This window comes from Cladophialophora bantiana, assembly GCF_000835475.1.
Source record: "Cladophialophora bantiana CBS 173.52 unplaced genomic scaffold supercont1.13, whole genome shotgun sequence".
NCBI lineage: Eukaryota > Fungi > Ascomycota > Eurotiomycetes > Chaetothyriales > Herpotrichiellaceae > Cladophialophora > Cladophialophora bantiana.
The window spans coordinates 23,525-44,642 of NW_015971587.1; the positions used below are offsets into that span (position 1 = coordinate 23,525).

Consider the following 21,118-nt stretch of genomic DNA (forward strand, 5'->3'; position numbering starts at 1 on the left):
ATAACGTGATTGTCAAAGAGTTTGCTGCTATTCAACCTATCTGAACATAAAATCCCACACCGCGTGAGATCACCCACTCCTCTGGCAAGATATTCCCCTTGATTATCATATCACGACTGCGATCACGACATGCCCTCCTTTACCCGATATACGATGCCAAACATTTCTCAGCAGCTTCCTCTCCAGCAAGCAGCAATAGCGATTCCTTAATTGCACGGCCACCTCCTTTGCTTGGAAAGCCCTGCAATCAAACATTTGTAGCCTCGATAAAGATGTCAGACGCAAACAGAAACTAGGTGAGGCTTCTGCTCTGTTTTCCTTCCTCGGAGCTTCGGACCAAACCAAAAGGTCTTGTCGCTCCCGTCGTACATAGATATTCCCGACTCGGCTCAAGCTAGCCTGCCCGTGTACTTCGACCCTGTCGTGACCAGGCATGGATGTCGGGAGTCGCTGTTAACATTCGGAGTGTGCGTTGTACAACTAGACCCAAGTCGAGCTCTCTGGAGGTCCGTCCTCATCTTGTTGAACAAATCGGGGACTGAACATTCTCGGAAGTAAGTGTCTTTGATTTGATCCTGTTTCGGTCTAAGGAATGGCTGGAAGCAGAGCAGTTGAAGGGATCTCCAATTTGCTCGTCGCACTTCCAATGGATGCCATCTCATCCTTCAACGCCGGTCTTCTTGCTAAACGCGTCTCTTGCCATCATCGTGTTCAAGACCGCACAGTTGAACGCCGCCTCGCCAGGGGGAATGACAACAAATATATAGGTATTCTCCGTAAATCTCGCCAGAAAGCAATTGAAACGAGGTGTCTGAACTTTGAACAGCAAGAACCCCGCACTTGCCGCTGTGGTTCTGGTATTTCGTGCCGCTGTATGCTTGTAGCTCTTCATGATGTTCGATATCCGCTCGTGTCGGTCCACGTTGGGGTTATCCTCGCCATATGGCGTGACCACGTTCGTCACGGTCAGAAATGTAGATCTCTCGAAAAGGACTATCTCCTCGGCTTTGAGCTGTTTGGCAAAGGCTCCCAGAAAACGTTCTATCACCACCAAGTTCGGGATCATCTTGTGTACTATGCCGGCCCAAGCCTTGTATAGCGTCTGGTCCCAAATACTGCTTGCGAAAGTCTCCAAGCTGAGACCCTCTGACCGGGCTATGATCAATCGACATCTTTCTTCATATATCTTCTCACGATGTTCGCTCTGGACCAGGTCCATCTTGTGAACCAAGCAGAAGACGTGGGCATTAGGACTGTATTCTTTCAATGCTTTGATCACCTGGCTATATGTCTCGAGGTCTTGGTCCACCGCCCGAGATTCGATGTCAAAGACGTATATGAGGACTTCGGCGTCGGAGAAGACGTTTTCGCGCTGGGCATTGAGGTAGGAGTCCATGAAAGCGTCCTGCCTGCACAAATGGTGTTAACCACATCTGAACGAAGGGTGTGAGATGAAACATATGCCATACCCTCCGCAATCCCACAAATTGAGCGTCAAGTTGCCCATGAACTTTGCATGACTGTGTTCCACATCGATGGTGGCGCCGAGTCGTCTAACGTCCTTTGCGACATAGTTGCTGAAGATAATCGAGCGCATCGACGATTTGCCTGAGCCACTCTTACCCATCAGAAGGACCTTCTTCTTCCTCTTTCGCGTATCCATGTTGTTTCCAACTCCTCAAGTACAGACGGTCCTTGGTCCTTTGCTATCTGTGAAAGGGAAAAATCGGCGGCAGCGGTTTGGAAAGCTAGGGAATAGGTCGAGTTTCGCGCCTGCGCCGCAGAGCCAGCTGCGGATACCAGGTGTGTGTGCCTTATGCAAAGCTGCGGATAGCAAAGTAGAACAGGCCTACGAGAAAGACAGATTACCAGCTCATCCTGTGCAACGACATCATTGAGATACATCACCCTACGAGGCGATTTGCATGGAAAGGAAGGATGCTTTAGTATCTGTCACTCCCCCAAATGCCAAATGGTGGTTAAACGAGGGTGGGGTAAGGCTGAAGGCAAGCCTCGTCTAGCTTGCTGGGTAGTATTTCCCCCTCGCCGAAGGACGCACCTTGCCTCCAACGCATAGGTTTGTCATGAAAGGAGATCCTCAGCACTTTAACTTGGGTCACTAGTCTCAGGAAGGATGTAACCGCGGAAAAACAATAGTCTCATTAATGAGAACCGATCATCGAGCAATGGTCTCAAAGGCTCTCATGACAATAAGATGTGACCTAGGAGACTCAAGGCTGCCTCGCCAAGTGACGAAAGATTCTTTAGAGAGCTAATAAGTTCCAGTTTACGTCCTAACGATCTGATCAGCTGTTCTGTGCGCCTCCGGATCGCCGTCGAAGAAGTAAAAGGCATGCATGTTGGCCACTGCATGAATCGAAAGGAAACTCTCCAAGTTGGGCGCTCTTTCTTCTCCAGTGCCCCTTTGTAAAGTATCAAGGCCATCAACCCAGCTCCTGCAAAACTCAACGATAGCGCCGAGTTTTCAGATCGGCATAAAAGTAAGGGATGGCTCGCCACAATGAAGTAAGCCATACCACAACATCATCAAGTGCATATGTCGTCTCGTAATCCCTGTTCTCGGTCTCGGACACCCTTTCGTGACCTTCGAAATTCGTGGAACCCATTATTGCATAAGCATAGAAGAAATCGCCATTTAGAAGACTGTGCCATCTGAAATGATACCAATGGGAGGTCCTCCAGTGATCGGACGGGATACCTGTGCAATTTCACGCCCTCCCTATCAAGCCTTGTCAGTGTAATGTGGTAGTAGCCTTTCCGAAGCGTCTCACCTTCCAAGTTCCAGCCTCGAGCATCTGCGCCAAAGTCAACTGCTGCGCGCCCTGCAGACCAAGGCCTGCATTGACCGCGACAAGGAGATCGTCTAAAAAGCCAACAGTGACAGCGCGCCACTCCACAATCACATCATCGCTAGGTGGGAAGGTTGGAACCACTTCAATGGCATTGCCATCTCCCACTATCTCATGGTAGATCTTCAACCCGCGCTGCCTGTCCTCTTCTTTCAGAGTAAGCAGGCCTGTGTCGACCAACAAACCTCCATTGCGATACTCGGGAAGACCAGTCATCAATTCCGCCCCTGCAAAATGAACATTAAGCAGCTTGGTCATCGGAACCATCAAAGAATAGCAAAGCCACTGCGTGAGCTTGTGGAAGGGAACGATTGTCTCCCAGGGTTGAGCAGGGGGAGACCTAGGCATGGCTTGACAGGGCCAGGCATCTCCGAGAGAAACTCCGTGAATGGTGGTTCGAGTAGCTGGCCAAATACTCGATAGGCCATCCATGAGAACGCTCCATAGAGTCGGTAAAAGGATGACGGGGACCGAAGCGGCTTGAGTGGTGGGATGTGATAACAGATAGTCTGCACCCCGTCAGCAGGGATCCGAAAAGAAGGCAAGCAATATGCATTCACCAATCATGTTCCCAGGTCGACCGTCGACACCAAAAATCTCAGCATTCTGCAGAGCAGAGGCGAGTCGAATTAGTAACCCAGCTCGACCTTCAAGTCCAGACATTGGATTGGTGTCCGAGACTTGCATCCCTTTGGCTAGAGTCTCCACGTTCATTTTGTTCAGACCACCGGCGTCAACTTGATGAGGTTGGGTGGGATTGCTGCTGAACGTTCCAGCTTTGAACATTTCCAGACTGGCCACGGCCAACCCCTCACTCCTGGAATAAACCTTACCAGACTCCTTAGACTTGTAAGACCACTTTGTGCCAGCACCAGCATCAAGAAGTACGGAGACCAGAAACAGATCGATCAGTCGACGTGCTCTCTCCTGGTTGTCAATCGACGTAGGCCATGATTGCAATAATTGTGTCACCCTAGGTCTTCCGCCGACTTCAAAATGTTGCCAGCGACCATGAGGCGGGATAGAAGCATAGTCACCCTGGAAATCACGCTGTACATAATTAGATCCGAGCTAGAACCAACAAATTTGAGATTCCCAAAGCGTACCTTGATGATGGCAACCACATAATCGGCGGTGTCCTTGAACTTGGACAAGTCTACATCGAAGTGGTTGAGAGCATTGACTTTAGCCTCTTCGAGAACCAGCCTTGTCCTTTCTCGAACAGCATAAATGCTCCGAAGGTACGCTGCTGGTTTCGAAATTGGATCAGGGGGCTCAGGCATCGCGATTTCTGGCATGGTGCCTCCTAATGATGGTGAGGATGATTTCGAACTTATCAGCTTTGGCGACTTGTGCGAGTAGTTAGAGATGCGCTCGACTGTTACTGCAGGGCGCAAAAGGGCATTGTCAAGGCTGGATTCATCCGATGATGGCTTTGAATCTTTTCTCTTGAAAATTGCCTTCATGGCGGAGAAGGCCTATCGACGTAGCGACGGGCCTATCGCGGCGGGCGGGGAGATGCAGCAGAGCCGATATTAGCCGGATGCCTGCTAATCAGCTGCAAGGGGCAATCGAAAGGCCATGCGGTGAAACAAGCAGGGTGAGCAGTCACCGCACGGTTGTTATCCTTTTGAGTATTGGCTTGTTGTTTCCCTAACCGACTGCTCGACGAGTTTGAATTTGCAAGAAAAAAAAGAGTGACAAAGTCCTTCTGTCAGCAAATGATCCCAAGCAGGGTTGAAGCGAAGACTTCGAAGCGAACGAACAAGAAGCGGAAGGGCCAAGTGGGACAGGATTGTGAAATTGGCGCCACAGAAGATCGAAAGGAAAAAAGACTGCGAGAAACGGTGGTGGAAGATAAGGGCAGAGGAGGAAATGAGACAAATTTCACTTTCAACTGTCGAAATCTGAACGAGAAAAAAAAAAAAAGAGGTGTGAAGTGGGAAATGGCGCAGGGCATGCATGTCTATGCCATGTGTTGCCTCCATATTATCTGCCAAACCCAAATCATTCCTTCTCCGTCCCAAATGCTGAGATATCAACCGCGTTAGATTGAGGTCTCACGACGGCGAGACGGATATGCAGCATTCAGGAGAACAAGAGGGGGAAGGTTGACGGCGATCGAATTACTGCAACCACGCGGCAGCAATGGCGCAACACCACCGGCGGCCCGAGATTCTGGGCGAGAAAAACGGTGCATAGCACCACCAAAGGGAGCCGAGTGTAGCCTAGCGGTGCTTAGCGGAAGCCTGCGTTGACGCTGGTGGTCCCGGCAGGTGGCCTCTAGCCTCACTTGGGTAGCCTACTCGTAAGGTCACCGCGCCGTTTGCTTCATCACTGGCCAGGGTTCGGGGCACCTTCGCAGACCCCGCGTTAGTCGCCGTGCTGTCTCAGGGTGGCCAGTCGCGCTTATTGCGCCCTCTACTGTCCCTAGGAGCCCCAGTCCCCGTGCCCAGTGCCCCAAACCTCATTTTCCTGCGAATCCTTTGCTCGCGTGGCCGCCACCGCAACCCTGTCCACAGCCCTGAAGTGGATTCTGGGAACTTGCCGTACCGCAGGCGCAAGGACCTGTCCGTGATCCTCTCATTCAAACCCCCATCTCGCTCGCTACCTACAAGTAGTAGCCATCATCGTTTCAAGGTAGCATGACCATGCCCACACCCGTGACTGCTGTGGCAACTCGAAGGCTAGTGGGCTAACAATGCCTACCTACAAGGTACACTCAGGCCTGTACCGGGTACAAGACTACCTTCACCAGTTGACCGAACCAGCCCCTGGCCACATCTTTCATTCTCTCTGGCGTGACTACCTGCGCTCGGTCCTCACCCGGAATTCCATCGTCAGCCCTCCAGCCGAGCTAAAACTTGGCTCTAATCGATATCAACTTGTTAACTCCTTGCTCCTTGTTCCCCATCACGCCGTCTTTATCTGAAACAAACCAGTTCTTGTTTACACCGAACGTGAGGACCTCGGGCTGGATCCCGAGATTTTGCTGCCCATACCTAGTCAAGTAACACGAGGACCGTCTACTTACCTAGGTATGTTCTCCCAAGATGAGAAGGAGGCCGCGAATGACAAGGAGCTCGAGGGGCAGTCCATTATTCACGCTCTCTGCAGGGATCAGACCCCATTTTCGAACCTGCGGTGACTGCCTACAATGACCGTACCGAGCCGACCAGAAGGACTACCGACCATGCCATTATTATCACCAGGTGATCGACTACTCCCTTGTTTTTGACCTGTAGCAGGATCTATCTCGCGGCTCGTCTCCTTCCCGCCTCAGCCAACGAACATACATTTGGGCTCTTGGATGATCCATGGAAATCCGATGCTCCCAGTCCCCCTACACGACTCTACGGATTGCATTGTATCTCATTTTGAGAGAGGACCAGCAAGGCGGTATACAAACAGTGCATATCTTGTCCAAACAGCATATTTTGGAGGTGCTCATGAAGATTGAGCCCAATAGGCTCGATTCTAGAACAACTTGCCTCGACTTAATATTTAGTCACATTAACTGGCAGTCGTGATAGTCTCCCCTGGCTCCATGAATCCCTTGGACCTCTCTGTCCGTGGCGTCCTGGCCAAACTTCTTGTCGAGAGATGCTTTCTGGGCTGGCAGGGCCGGGGTTGACTTACATCGTTGACCGTGTGAGTGAACGTACCTTGGGAAGTGCGGTATGCAGCACTCGGGGCTAAGGAAGCTCGTTGCGGACTTCCAGATTGACAAGAGGTCAAAGCACAAAGTTCAGGCTATAGTTGAAAGAGCCAAGCATTGAGAAGATTTTGTTTTCACGTGGATGGAACAGCTGGAGGAGTCCTCTTGGGAAGGCCTGGGAGTCCTCGAGGGTGACTACAAGCTTCTGTCGGAGGAACCTCTGGAAGCAACCCCTCCCGAAACGCAGATACTTTGCGGTGAAGATGAGTGGGAAGCCCCCGAAAACTGCTGCACGAAGAGTACTTCCCGAGACCGACCGCAGACTGGTATTGTATCTGATAGGCTTGGTGATCGCGGCCTACGCAGAAGCAAAGACGGTCGATAGCTTTGATACCACCTGCCTAGAGGCATCGTATGGTTTCGTACTTCATCATTAATGATATCACCCTCGAGATATAGAGGGTTGCTTGAGGATTTCCGAAATACCCGGATTGCTCGCGAAACGAAAAACCTAATTGCTACTATTTACTGTTCGATCCAGGAGAGCGAGCGAAGGCTGCTGTATACGACCTTTGTACTTTTGTAAGGAATTGTCTGTTAGAGGTGAGACTTGTTAAGTGCGAATAGGACAAGCGTCATCTGTACCGAAGTTTCAGACACTTCTTTGGAGCGAGGCATCGGTCTAGGCTTACTGTAGTCAATCAATAAATTAGAGGGAGTGTTTGCATTTCCAACGTTAGTTTAAGCTAGGCTTGGACTGATTCTCGGCATTGACGCGTTCCAGCCAGCGTTTCGGTACCAGCTCACAGTGCAAGAGATAGTAGATTCCGGCCAGGCGAGGAAAAGACCCCCATCGATATCAGCCGTGAAACATGGAGAAAGCGCACGGAAAATGATTTTTATTATCCATCGACATCGAGTGTCAGTCGGATTTGACACCAGAATGACCACCAGACTTATGTCGTTAATAGTAATATTTAGCCCTCCCCAAGTTGAATGTGGCTAGGATGTGTGGCTAGGATGTGCTGCTTGATTGATGGCTTCTGGATCTGTGAACCACTCGATGCTGCCTGTCTTCGATTAATTGCTGCACGTCCATGTGGTTTGATGCCTGCGCCCGGTCACAGGCACGTCTTCCTTCTGAATCTAGTGCTAGGGTGTCGAGTTCCTTGCGGGTGAGTAGCTCTTTCACAACACTGGGGCGACCTTGGTCAGCCGCCCACATCAAAGCAGTCTTCCTTCCCACATCTCCAGCATTTACATTCACCCTGCCCGAAGACAGAAGCCTTTGGACAATTCTCACATGTCCATTCTCTGCAGCGAAGGACAAAGCTGTCCTTTTGCTATCTCTGGCCCTAAAGTCGGGATCGAAGTCGCGTGGCTCAAACAAAACGTTGAGGGCTTCATATTGTCCCCTTGTAGCAACGTCTAGGAAAAGTATCGATATATAATCGCGCCGACAGTTGCCAAGCCGTTTCAATGTCTCGTGTAGGATCTTCCACGCTATTGCGTCTTGTTTTTGAGCCGCTGCCCACTGGAATGCAGTCCGTTTTAACCTTCGATCGGCGTGATTGATATCAATGTCTGCCCAACAAAGAAGTCGATCCACTACGTCTTCGTAGCCATTTCCCGCCGCCCATACAATGCTGCCCTGCCGTCGCGATCATCTTTGGCATTGGGAAAAGCGCCGTGATCGAGCAAAGTCATCACAATCTGTACATGCCCCTTTATTGCCGCTGACACAAGGCTATGATGAGGACCCGGCTTGTCTATACCTTGGACGATTTCACTCTTTTTCAAGAGGAGGTGACGAGATCCCCGAAATTAGATGCAGCAGCCCAATATAGGCAAGTAAACCCACGCTGATCACATAAATTCCAGCACACTCGGGCTGAAAAATCACTCCGAAGAAAAAGCTCCACTATATCCGTAAACCCATTCTTAACTGCCACAATGACCGCCGACATGCCCTCATCATCTTGGGCGTTGAAATCCACCTTTTTGTCGTTAAGAAGCAGCTCGACCATTTAGATGTGCTGTTTTTCAACAGCCCACCACAGTGGAGTTCTGCCTTTTGAGTCCCTTGCATTGAGATCCAGCTTGATTGTGGGCTGCATTTCTGGGTCCTATGCACGGGCTCGACAAAGCACGAAAGGCCATCATGTGGAAGCTCCAGCGGACCGAATTCAGAAATATCCTCACCGACATCGAACAGCAAAAGGCTTCGTTGATGCTGGCTCTTCAAATTGAAGCTCAGTTCGTTTCTCTTGGATCTTCCCGCCATGTAACGCTTACTGATTTTTGAGCAGGACTACTTCTGTCACTAACAAGCAGTTGTGCCTCGAAAACAAGAACACAATGACGGAGATAGGCATCGAAATTGCACAAATCAAGTTTAGATTATGCTTGAAAGCAAAATGACAAACACAGGTGTCGCTGGGACAGGATGTCAGTGTCAGAGTGAGCCTTTGCAGCACGAGAGAACTATTGATATAACATTTCCTGGCGAGATTGTTCAGCCGTGCGAATCTTTTGACACCATGAACAAGAGGCCAGCAAAACCCCGTATTCTGAACGAAAATGGCGATTCTGTTAAATCTAAAGAAAGGCAAAAAGGTGAGATAGCTGTGATCTCTCATGTGGAAACCTCAACTGACTGATATACCCTGGTGGAATCGTCTAGCAATGCACGCTCAAGAAGTGGGGGTTCTTGGGTCACTGTCAACCATTTTGGTAGCAATCAATCAGGGTCAAACGTTTCGTATGGAAGCAGCCAGGTTTTGTCGGGTGCGACCGTATTCTTTGGTCGGACGTATTAAAGAGCTCATAATAACAACCACCCTCACATAATCGGAGGTGGGTTATCATTTGCTGATATGTACTGATGGGAGGGCCGTTCGCTTCATTCATTGAGCCAAAGGCAAACGCAAGTTGGAATTCCCGAAAACTGCCGTGCATGTCCAGTCTTGAGCAGGCCAATAGTGCATGCCCACATACTCTTCGGCGGCACCTGATGTATCGCTAGCGGTAACGTCCTGTGATCAGCGAGTCTGGAATACCCCAGCACGGAAGGGTACAGGCAACCGCCCCGAAACGGACGGGGGCGCCTTGTTTGCCCAGACAAATATCTCTTGAACGGGTTTGTTGCACTGACTCCGACCGTCTGAAGGAAGCACCTGTACCTCAGTTAGTCTTCGACAAAGAGGCAACCTGAAAACATCATGGAAAAGAAAATCCAGGTGCTCGAGTTCGAGTCAGGCGATATAGAGGGCCCTTTCCACTTCATTCTGTCAAGCATTGCAAAGGCTGAGACTAAAAATTTCCCAGTCAGCCCGCCGGCGCACCACCCTGCTCGTCAGGCGCTAGAAGAAAAATTCGTGGCTGCTTGATGCTCAGCCCGCGGGACAGGTCGTTCGAAAACACCGAAAACGCCGTGTGATAAGGCAGAGAGGCAACAATACAGGCGGAGCGAATGTGACACTCAGTGGTTGTCAGCAAGTCTTTATAGGCTCGGACGTGAGCTTTGGCGAGACTAATCACACCGGGCGAGGCCCGAACGTCCACCGGGGAACGCTTTCAGCCAAAACTCTGAGGGCTCCAGCACATCGGACTACGAGGGTGAGAGCGATGACACTGACGATGGTGATCTGATTGAGCAAGTTGGCGACAACAGCAGAGGCGTAAATGCTTTTCTGGGCACGGCCCAGAAATTCAATGAATCCCATGTGACTTATGGGATTCAAAGCTGCGAAAACGGCCGTGACAGCTCTCCACGAACGAAGCAAGCAAAGCCTAGAAATTGACAGGGTCGGTTCGAGACTCTCCCTTTCTCCTGCAGAGAGGGCCAGCCACAGCACATAAGGCACGAGGAATGGTGAAATCGTCAACAATGTGCCTTAGCGGTGGTCGAGGAGTTAACCGTCGGGCACAGCGAACGGAGTATGTGCCTAGGTCCCCAGTACCTACTTGTACCTACTTAACATAGTATGGCGGGAATACCAACGCACTCTCAATAATAATCCGGAATACGGAGTGCAGTACCACTTACTATGGACACTACGAGGCATGCTGTAGGTAGGACTAGTTACGAACGAGCGAGGCTGCTAGAGCCCGTGAAACTTTCCAGTTCCAGTCAGCGGTAATAATCCCCGCCCTTTTTCGGAACCAAATACGGGATGGTTCGCTCCTTGCCTACCTACCTAGCGAGGTGGGTAATAGGCATCCCAAAACCTCGTATCCCCTATAATAATGAGATGTTGGTAGTGAGGCTGCAACTTTGGGGGCGTTTGTGGCGCAGCGTGTCACCCCATTTCGACAATGAATCAACAACCGTTGGATGCACACCCTCGACTTCCGTTCCCTTTTTCTCATCCATTGGCCATCATCCCTTATTGACACCACGGGCCACACAATGGCCGTGCTAGAGAGGACCCGCCCTTGTTCATGAATATTCAGTCTTCGCGACTATGGAGGATATAGCGGGGTTGAACTGGAGTTCGACCCCCGCCAGCAGACAGACCTTGAAACCTGCACCCGCAACTTCAAACTACTCTGCCTTTAGTACATCAAAACCGACGCCGCCTGTCTCCGGGAGGGCCTCTCCATTAAATCCGATCTCGAGTCAGCCTCCCTCCAAACCATCTACCCCGGCCAACGACAGCTTTGCGAACCTCGTTTCCTTCGGCCCAGCATCCCATAAGAATCTCTCGTTGTTGGAACAGCAAAAGATACAGGTGGAGGCAAAGCTGCAGCAGCAGAAAGATCAGACCCAGAGATTGAACGACCAGTATGCTGGCGGAGATGACCAATTTTGGAACAACCTGGGCAGTGGGAGGGGGACGCCCGCGATCGACAATGCAAGGAACCAGACCCCGAACAAGAACAATAAAGAGTTAGACGATACCGACGACGATCTATTTGCCGCTTTCAATAAACCACCTGCTGCTAAGAATGACCCTGTTGCTGCATCTGTGCCGAAAAACGCCGTGAACGATCATGACAATGATGACCCCTTTGGACTGTCACAACTTCCTCCAAGGAGGGCAGACACCGCCGCAACGGTGAGCACCGCTGCCGATGATGACGATGATGTGCTTGGACTCCTGGGAAAACCTGTATCCGCCCCAAGACCAGAATCTCCCCCGCTCATCGCGAAAAAACTGGCTGCGGACCTTCGCCCGCAAGACAAAGCTGTGGCAGAGCTAGTCGATATGGGATTCCCAGCAGATAAGGCAAAAATCGCCCTAGAGGCTACAGAATCGGGACTGGATGTCCAAGCCGCCGTGGGCTATTTATTGAACCAAGCCCACGCGGAGGCTCGCCAAAAGGCTCAGTCGAGAAGCGCCTCTGGGCAAAGAGGCGATCCAGACAACGGAAGAATGAGCGGCCGGGCTGAAGCGCAAACAGCAAGGACGAAACCGTCGTGGGAAGACGGAGATGGTTCTCGAAATCGTGCAAAAGGCTCTGTTCACGCTGCCGAGAAAGATTTTGAACAGCTTGCAGCAGAGTTCGGCAGTAACATCTTGAAGACTGCAAACTCTTTGTGGAAGCAGGGAACAAAACGAGTTCAGCAAGCTGTGCAGGAATTCAATTCCGATAGTGAGGCAGGCGGCCAGCCCCGGTGGATGCGGGAAGCAGCCGAGCGACCGACCAGACAAGAACACCCACAACGGCAGCATGAGCCCGAGCCGGGGCGTGGTAGAAGGAGACCTAGCCCAGAAGCCCGCGGTCAAGCAAGCATGACGGATGAAGCGATGATGTTGGAATCCAACAGACCAAGACCACCGCGACCTTCTCCTTCATCAAGACCAGTTCGACATTTTGACTCCAGCGCCGACAATTCTCGCGACCACTCCCCGATTATACACTCACGACTGCGAGAATCACTTCCTCAGACACAGCCAGCGCTTGTGCGGCAGCAACATCAATCTCCTGCCGCAGCTTCGAGAGCTGCTCTGAACCGTGCTGCTGCCGAAGAGCAGGCCGCTCAAGCGTATGTCAGCTCAGTTCGACGGCGAAAACCACAACCTAATTCTGCTCAACACGCATCGCCAACAGCCCTTCCCGGGGCGGATCTTCTCGAAGGCGGTTTCAAAGACACTCCTTCAGCCCTTTCCCGTCCAGCAGCACCTGTAGGAATGAGCAAACCTCTCCCTCGTCCACAATCCCAACCAGTCAAGCAACGGACCGAAGCAGCCCCAATTCAAGTCCGGCCTCCGCCGCCTCCCCGCGCCATCCCATCCATATCGGTCATTTCGCTACAAGCTAGTCACTCCCACCGTGAAAAGGGCAACGAACATTTCAAGCGTGGTGACTATGCTTCCGCGCATCAGTCCTATGCCACATCCCTGTCGCACTTGCCAGATACTCATCCGCTGACCATAGTGCTTTTGACAAACCGTGCTCTTACAGCGCTGAAGATAGGCGAGCCGAAACAAGCCATTGTCGACGCTGATAAGGCGATCATGATCATCGGCCCCTCGAAGGGTGAGAATGAGATGATAGAGATCACCACTTCCGGCGACATGGGTAATAAGCCGATGCGCGAGTACTATGGGAAAGCGCTCATGCGCAAAGCCGAAGCCCTGGAACAAATGGAGAAATGGTCAGAGGCTGCCATCGTCTGGCGAGAAGCGGTGGAAGGAGGTCACGGCGGAGCGACAAGTATCCAGGGTCGGATGAGGGCAGAGAAGGCGGCAAACCCACGGAAACCGAAACCTGCCACTCCCTCAATGGCCGCCGCAGCGGGGAAATCGAGTTCCGTTACTGCTCCACCCTCGTCGACTCTCCGCCGCGCAGTACCTCCCGCGCCGGCGTCTACCAGCCTCAAGCCAGCAGAAGCGGTTTCTCGCCTCCGTGCCGCAAACCTGGCCGCGGATAAACTCGACGACGAAAAATTCCGCCTCTCCGAGTCTGTTGACGCCCGCATCAACGCGTGGAAGTCCGGCAAGCAAGACAATCTTCGCGCCTTGCTGGGATCGCTGGACAGCGTGCTCTGGGAAGGGAGCGGGTGGAAGAAAATAAGCATGGCCGATCTAGTCCTTCCCGGCAAAGTCAAGGTGCAGTATATGAAGGGGATTGGCAAGGTACATCCTGACAAGGTACGTATTTCCATGTTTGTTATCCCCTTTCCCACTCGACATGCAGTAGCCAGCCGCCCCTGGGGGACAAACTTCGCTCCATCAATCTCCATCATCAACCCCCAACTAGTATCAAAGTTTGGTCCTGCTGGCTCGGTTATATTGGGTTCGTTTTTTTCAATTGAGTAGAGACCGATCAAAGCTGACTTCTGGACATCTAGATCCCCACCGCCGCCACCACCGAACAGCGCATGATTGCCGGGGCTGTCTTCAGCGCCTTGAATGACGCCTGGGACAAATTCAAGGCCGAGAACGGGTTATAAATCATATCTACTTGGGGAGTTGTGAGCGGAAATATTGTGAGGCCGAAAAAGCGTGTGCGAAGGAAGTGTCTCCACCAATGTTCGATTGATTGACCGCACCGCACCGCACAGCATCGATATGGAATATTTGAGGGCAGGACCAGCATTGAAAAGCAAAACACTGTAGAACGCACGCTTAGCCAATATCACAGTATACATGAAAGAGAATTTTTGGACCATCATATAAAAAGGCACCGGCGAATCTGTGCTGGTTGATGCAAGCTGGGATCATATATTCACCATCAATGGCGACCCGATTGGTTGCTTGTTGATGAATGCTTCTTACACATATTTGTACAATCGCTTCAAGACTCCCGTGTGTTGCATTCGCATCACTTCTTCTTCTGGGCGGTCTTCTGTCCTTTATTCGATTTCTTGCCCTTGGTCTTCCTCATCGCTCTGGCTGCTTTGGCTTCCATGCCCCTCTTGACTCGGAGCGCTCGTTTCTTCCACGCCAGCCACCGGTCGCTGCGATCATACTCGCGCACCTTAACCCCCTTCCTCTCGGCCGCCCAGCCGATCGATGCGTTTGCCTCCCGATACGTCCCTTGGCGGTTAAATGCCGGAGGAGGCGCCGCCGCCTGCGGATTGATTGCTCCTCCCTGAGCGGATTTGAACGGCATTTGCTTGCTGCTCTGGCTCAAGTGGGCCTCGAGGAACGATTCGTCGGCTGAGATTTGAGACTCGGCCGGTGGTAGGGGTTTCATGGGCGTCGCGTACATCCCCAATCGTCTGCGGGAGGGTGCATTGCGTGGCGTGGGAAGCTGAGATCTGGGTCCTTCTTTCTCCAACGCCACGCCGATGTAGCGTCTCTTGGGATGCTTCAGGGGATCGCGATAGTAGCGCACATAGCCGTATTCGAGAGCGTAAAGGGTATGGTCTTTCCCAATGCCGACATTCTCGCCGGGAAACCATTTCGTGCCTGGTAAACGGAAGAGTCAATAAAAAATTGGCGGGCAGTCGCATTTTGGGGGGTTGGAAGGGGTTTCTGGCTTGCCTCTCTGCTTGAAGATTATATTTCCCGGATGTACCCATTCCGAAGACCCCTTTTTGGCTCCTAATCGTCTTCCTGCGGAGTCTGAGGGACCGTTTGCACGGCCTTGCTGTGCGTGTGAAGCATGTCGGACGAAGATGGCTGAGGTGCGCGGGTTCAGGTGCGCGTGTTTTGAGCACAGGCTCAAGGCATTCAAGGACGATGCTAGCGCGGCTAGAGGCGCATCTGAGGTTACCACAGATCTGTATATTCGTGGTTGGAGCATCGTGGAAGGGGTGGTGGTTGGAAAGAGAAATGAAGGGCTCTGCTAGTAATCGATCACGCATGCATTGGAGGGAAGCAAAGTAGTAGAAAAGTCCAACTAACTGTTCTGGGCTTAGAATCCCATCACGTGTGATTCTGGATGTCAAGCCGTGTAATGACTGCCGACAGTTAAAACACCTTGACAGCACCGAGCACCAGTTGGCTCGCTGGGGTCCTATGAACGATGTCTACATACAATGAGGTATACAAGTATAACTGGCGTCGTTTTCCGCTTCAAACATCTTGAGCAAGCGCCTCGCCAACGTCGTGGCTTCTCCAATAACCAAGACCGAATAACCTCTGTAACTTGGACCGGAGCCAAGCGATGAAATGAAGCGGGTATCGTTCCGTCATCGGCAGGGGCGAGAGCTGGCCGGGATGTTGCGATACTCATAACACCTGTCGCTGGAAATCTGCGTCCAAGAAGGTATCCTTTTCGCCTATGGTTTCTGTATATATGCGTCACATAGTCGATCCTCCTTGTGCATTTATACTTTGGCAATGCGGCGATCAACTGACATTTCTGCAGTGGATGGGGTGTTGAGACTTTCCAGCGTCTGAGGTGGGATGCTTGAATCACGCCAATGGATGGCCATTTGGAGGCTTTTCTCCAATCAGACTAGAGGAGCCTGCATCAACGGGCACGTTGCCAGAGCTCACTCTAATGTCGAGGAGTTCCTGCTCCAGCTTCTCAATCAAGGTGATCAACATCCATTCTGTCAGGTAATCCGTCACATTCATAGGATTGCTCGGGTGCAGCCAATCGATGAATCCATCCCCATCACGAAAGTCGTCGGTTGTCCTGCTTCTAGTTCGGGTCGGAGCAGTCGAATCACCATTTGGTTGGTCCTCACCTTCCAAAGGCTCAAGGGGTCCCATCAAATCAATGATATACTCCCAGTCTTCGAATGTGTACTCTGGCTTCTGTCCATCGTGCTGGTGCCTTAGATGATCCACGATAACCTTTTTAAGCACCTTTGCCAGCAGATGGTTCCTGTCGTGAGCGTTTGGAGGGAACTCTCGAGGCAACTTGCCTGATGTGATAATGTGTCAGTCGCGTGCAACCTGGCGAGCTAGAAGACTCGACACTTACCAAAATGACCTTTTTTCCCTCCATCCTTGGGCTGTCCACTAAATGGGAGAAGCTTTCGTGTCAGCCAGTGCTTCTGGGCAACAAAGTACGGATTTCCGACCGCCTTGGCGATGCTGGAAACCAGCATTGTCCATGTCGGGATAGCAATCAGCGACCAGAGAACGAAGAAGGCCTTTGCGGAGGCGCTCTTCAAAGACAAGTCACCGTAACCAATGACTAGCAGTGAGGTGAAGGCAAAATAGATGGCCTCAAAGTAAGACCAATGTTGTTCGTGCTCACAGACCCAAAAAATGACAGCGCCTATAAGCCATAAGGTAAACCAGACGGTCGTCCACAGACCCACAGTGTATCCCAAGCGCTTTTTGGCTGATCGAAGTAAGACTTTTTTCATCAGCTCGAATTCTTCGCGTTCCTTGGCCTTTCTGTCGTCCTCTGACATGCCCTCTATAGGCTCGATGGGCACTGAGCCATTACCGGTGGAGTGGTTGGCATGGTTGCCATTCGCATCCGGGTTTCCTGTTCGGGCACTGCGTGCTTCGACTTCCTTGATTCGTTCTCGATCTCGAATGTGAATCGCCCAAATCTCTTTGCTGCGATTCAGGACCACTGCAGGAATGCAATAAACGATGAAAACCAGGAATGTGATGCCAAACGCAGCGTAAGGAAACAACAGTGAACGCCCGAGGTGAGTGTGAAGATATAAATCACCGAAACCGATTGTTAGAATGGTAACATCTGCCCAATACACGGCGTCGAGATAGTCCCAACCTTCAATGTTGGAGAAGATAATGGCGCCGATCAAAATATACGACATGAACACAGTAGTCAGAAACATCAGTCGGTGGTGGCCTTTTGCAAGCTCGACCCGGGAGTCTCGTCGAGAAGTCCGAACGTGTGCGATTGTATAGGCAGTGTACACCGTCACTGTTGAGGTGATGAAATACAATATAGCCGCGAGGATGGCATAATAAAATGCCTGGTCGAAGCCATACTGTGGCGTAGAGGAGTTGTTGAGGGCGACACAGGCGGCTATGACGAGGCCAATGAGTATGAATGCAGCCAGGTCACCAGCGACGATGTTGCCAACAACGAATTGGAAATTATGTCGCCTCAGAGTATCCTCTTCCCTCTCCACGAGGAGGAAGATGAGGACGTTGGCCACGACACCTAAAGTCAGGGAAATTGCATTGAGAGCAATTAACCACGCCGGATCTGAGACGCTGCTGTCGCCGTTGCTCTCATGTCTCCACGGCCTCACCAAGGCGCAGATATTGAGTGCGCTGGCAATAGGGCCAAAAGTTCCTGCAATGAGTGGAAACACGGTGATGGCGAACCATTCTCGTCTATCGCAGCAGTTAATTGATGAGCCTTGGGAACTGGCATGGTCGTGGTTGTGCTGACCTTAATGCCTCTTCCTTCTTCTCAGTCTCATCTTCACTTGCAGCCTTGCCTTGGGCCCATTCATGGCCCTCGAGATGGCTGAAGCTCCGCTGCCTTGTGGGCATAGTCAAAGAAGAAGAAGCCTGGCGTTCAACTAAATGGTGCCTCGACGCGAGGGATTTTGATCTGGGGGATGAGTTGGATCTGGTCTGGATTCGCAGATACACCTCGCCATCTAGCTTCTATATGGCTAGACAGTCTGGATAAGGGTAAGAGTCAGGCAAAACACAACTTTGGATTGATTCGCTGGGAGCTGTCGCTCGAGATTTTGGAACACAGCAGGAAATGATGAAGAATGATACCGGTGAGATGGGAGCTGCGGGCAACTAAGTAAGCCTACGGATAGCAAAATTAGCCTTGTGTTGAAGGGTCATGCATGTCGAGTTAATTAAGGTCCTAGAACAAACGAGATGGATAGAGTGGGACGATGGATAGATGCCGTGCAAATCGTGTGATGTCTATTCGAGGGTTGATGGTGGTGAGGTCGCGTGATGATCATCCTTGCAGCTGAACGCCTCGATGCCAAGGCCAACTCTTCATCGAACCCAGCCTTACCCGCCGTCGCCCAGCCTCGTTTCGAGCTCTAACGCCTGTGCTTGTCACAGGTCCTCTCTTGGTGCAGATCCCTTTGTTCGGAGTCCTTCTCGCGCTACATCGGAAAATGAACAGTCCGAAACGTCCCTCTTACGCGTAGAGACCCGACACTGGTGGTCTACTCGGTACTGAGTACGAGGTACCCTCAGTCACATCTGTTATCCTTGCTGGAGCTCAGAAAATTGTCATCTTTGCATGCTCAAAGAACTGGTGGCTGAAAGAAGAGATGAATGTCCATATTCCTATATTCTTATATACGGGCCTCCGGCTGGTTCCTCGCGTGGTTCTAGCAACCTCAGAGAAGAGAGATGGTGTTATTGGTTCTCAGGCTTGCAGCACCTTTCGAACGCCGTTGTATCCGCAGACTATAGCCAAATCTCTCATGCCGCTAAAACGTGGTATCATTGCGCCGCTGACGGACGGTGATGAAGTTGCCCGGCCGCACTCCTAGCCCTGCTTCGTGATGTGTCAAGTGTCTTTTGTTCTCTGTTTCAGGTCTTTCTGCGAACTCTTCGAAAGCGCCTTAGGCTATTATTTTGCTCCTCGATGAAGATTTCGCCACAGAATACACAGATGCTGGGACAATAGACAAAGTAGTCTTTAGGGTTAATGTTTGCTATTCCTTCGTAAAGAGAAATCTCAGTCCTCACAAAGGCCCATGACCACAACGGAAAGCCTTTTATACGGCCTTGACGCAATAAAGGATAGGGGCCTGGTAAACCATATCCTTCGCGACCTCGTACCTAGAGGAGGCCATGAATGAAAGCTTTTGGAAAGTCTGTTCGATGTCCCACATCCGATTGATCGCTGGTGTGAATAGGAACTCCCTAACTAGAACTCTTCGTAGACCGTTGCAGGACGTCCCTGGAGGAATTGAGTATATCTGTTTCAAAAGTCAACTTTCTCTGCCTGTAATTGACTGACTGTGAGTTGAAGGGTTGGCGGCCTAGTACACCTTCTCGACCAGGTTTGGATTGCGATTTCAAGAGCATCTCCGCATTGAGGTGCGAAAAGGACCTGTTGTACGATAAGAACCACTTGTACGGTTGGTGACCTCCATAGTTAGACTTCGCCAATCCTGTGCTCATTCTGCATACGAAGACTTTCTAATCTGTGACGAAAAGCATCGAGTGGATGGCAAGCCCTCTTGATAAATCCACCCTCGCTGTGAGCAGACCGATGGTTCCAAGCAATCTTGTCAGCTTGGTGATGTGCCAATATGCTCAGCTTCTGCACAAGTAAACATGAATTGTTCCATTCTCCCACGCTTTGACACTCCCAACAATCCACAACTTGAAGAGCTTGATAATGCCACAATGCTGGCCGGGGAACCCTCATATATAGACCCCATCATGGTAAAGCCATTGTGCATGGTTTTCGAATGCTGATCAATGCAATATTTGTCAATCCATAAGTACTTCTCGCCGAGTCACAGCACGACGCTTATCGCATCCTCGACTCGACTTTCCGTGGCAGATTGTGTGGTAGGCGCCTCAATTCTCGTTGTGACTTGGGATGCCCCCGCCGTCGTGGCTATTTTCTTCCCCAAGCGCAGCTCAGGTATAGGCACCTTGTCTCAGGTGGCAGACTCTTGATCTTCCGCTCAGCGTCGTCAATGACATAAAGATCAACTCTAACGACCTCATAGTTTATCGAGAGAAACAGCGCTTCCCTAAACGAGTGGATGAGGTGGACCGCGGGAATGGATAGCGTCACGCCGCCATACACCCGATTACGAAGCAGATCTTGATTGACGTCGGACTCTTGCCTCCAGTACCAGATGAAATTCAAGCCCGTCCAGCAATTCACCAAAAGGCCAATCCAGCTCTTTTTCGCACCCATCCCAGTGCCTCAAGCGGCTGAGTAGGATCGACGAAGAAATTGGTACAAACGGACGAAACAACCCCACTTGTATCAGTAGCATCAAAAAGGTTGCCATCAAGCTCACCATATCTAACGCAGTCAGTGGGCGATTGTTCCATGACACGTTTTGCGTTATCACGAATGAAGCTTGTGGGAACCGAGTTGATACCATCTTCCAAGACGTTAGTTTCGAAGTTATAATGAAAGATAGTTTGTGTGCCACTTACGTCCGAAGGATCTTGCGGCGGCAAGAGAGGCGGCAGGGTGGGAGCTCATGAGGCCATAGATAGCATCGCCGTCACGTCGAAGACCATTCAACAGGAAGGTCGCAAGTCCGCGTTCCCGATAGTCACCGTGTACGACAAGTTGAGTAATCCAGCATACTGTTCTATCCTTGGCTCTCCACCGACAGGCAAACACGTTCCCTGCCAGTTTGTCGTCGATCGTAACTCTCACGTAGAAGCAATCTACATTGTTAGGTAGATATTGGGCTCGTAGGTGGTCTTTGCTGAGCTTCACACGACTCCCTATGCCTAATATTAGAAGCATGACCAGAACAAGGCTTGTGCGACTCACCTTGCTTTGGGACGGGTTCAGAGTTCGCAGGGCCTGGCCCCCATATTCCGTACTGCTCGTTGAAGAGGCTGGCTGCTTCTTTCAAAATAGTATCGGTCACATCACCTCCGTCAAATGTCTCAAAAAGTTGCTTCGCCATTGTCGGTTTGGGGGACTTGTCGGTCGATTGCGTAGCAGTTTCAGCTTCGAAGTCAACTCATTTCGAGGAGGATCGGAGGACGACATGGCGAGAGTGGGAAGGCTCTCAGTACAGGCCCATGGATTACAATAGTGGCAAGACCGAGGG

General features: G+C 51.2%; 6 protein-coding genes across 6 annotated transcripts; 1 reads left to right on the plus strand and 5 right to left on the minus strand.

The window, feature by feature from the left end:
• Positions 1-658: 658 nt before the first annotated feature.
• Positions 659-1,663, minus strand: Z519_08372 (uncharacterized protein; the record flags this gene model as incomplete). Its single annotated transcript, XM_016766100.1, has 2 exons — positions 659-1,409; positions 1,470-1,663. The coding sequence occupies 2 exons, from the start codon at positions 1,661-1,663 to the stop codon at positions 659-661; spliced, it is 945 nt and encodes a 314-aa protein (XP_016617258.1).
• Positions 1,664-2,656: 993 nt separating this feature from the next.
• On the minus strand, positions 2,657-4,336 carry Z519_08373 (uncharacterized protein; the record flags this gene model as incomplete). Its single annotated transcript, XM_016766101.1, has 4 exons — positions 2,657-2,740; positions 2,793-3,379; positions 3,431-3,920; positions 3,977-4,336. 4 exons carry the CDS (start codon positions 4,334-4,336, stop codon positions 2,657-2,659), a joined length of 1,521 nt encoding a protein of 506 aa, XP_016617259.1.
• A 6,658-nt stretch (positions 4,337-10,994) lies between these two features.
• Positions 10,995-13,930, plus strand: Z519_08374 (uncharacterized protein; the record flags this gene model as incomplete). Its single annotated transcript, XM_016766102.1, has 2 exons — positions 10,995-13,628; positions 13,829-13,930. The coding sequence occupies 2 exons, from the start codon at positions 10,995-10,997 to the stop codon at positions 13,928-13,930; spliced, it is 2,736 nt and encodes a 911-aa protein (XP_016617260.1).
• Positions 13,931-14,301: 371 nt separating this feature from the next.
• Positions 14,302-15,228, minus strand: Z519_08375 (uncharacterized protein; the record flags this gene model as incomplete). Its single annotated transcript, XM_016766103.1, has 2 exons — positions 14,302-14,891; positions 15,057-15,228. The coding sequence occupies 2 exons, from the start codon at positions 15,226-15,228 to the stop codon at positions 14,302-14,304; spliced, it is 762 nt and encodes a 253-aa protein (XP_016617261.1).
• A 614-nt stretch (positions 15,229-15,842) lies between these two features.
• Z519_08376 (uncharacterized protein) lies at positions 15,843-17,864 on the minus strand (the record flags this gene model as incomplete). The annotated part of the gene is made up of 3 exons (XM_016766104.1): positions 15,843-16,300; positions 16,360-17,702; positions 17,761-17,864. The coding sequence occupies 3 exons, from the start codon at positions 17,862-17,864 to the stop codon at positions 15,843-15,845; spliced, it is 1,905 nt and encodes a 634-aa protein (XP_016617262.1).
• A 2,334-nt stretch (positions 17,865-20,198) lies between these two features.
• Z519_08377 (uncharacterized protein) lies at positions 20,199-20,971 on the minus strand (the record flags this gene model as incomplete). Its single annotated transcript, XM_016766105.1, has 3 exons — positions 20,199-20,428; positions 20,484-20,783; positions 20,833-20,971. The coding sequence occupies 3 exons, from the start codon at positions 20,969-20,971 to the stop codon at positions 20,199-20,201; spliced, it is 669 nt and encodes a 222-aa protein (XP_016617263.1).
• Between the last annotated feature and the right edge of the window lie 147 nt (positions 20,972-21,118).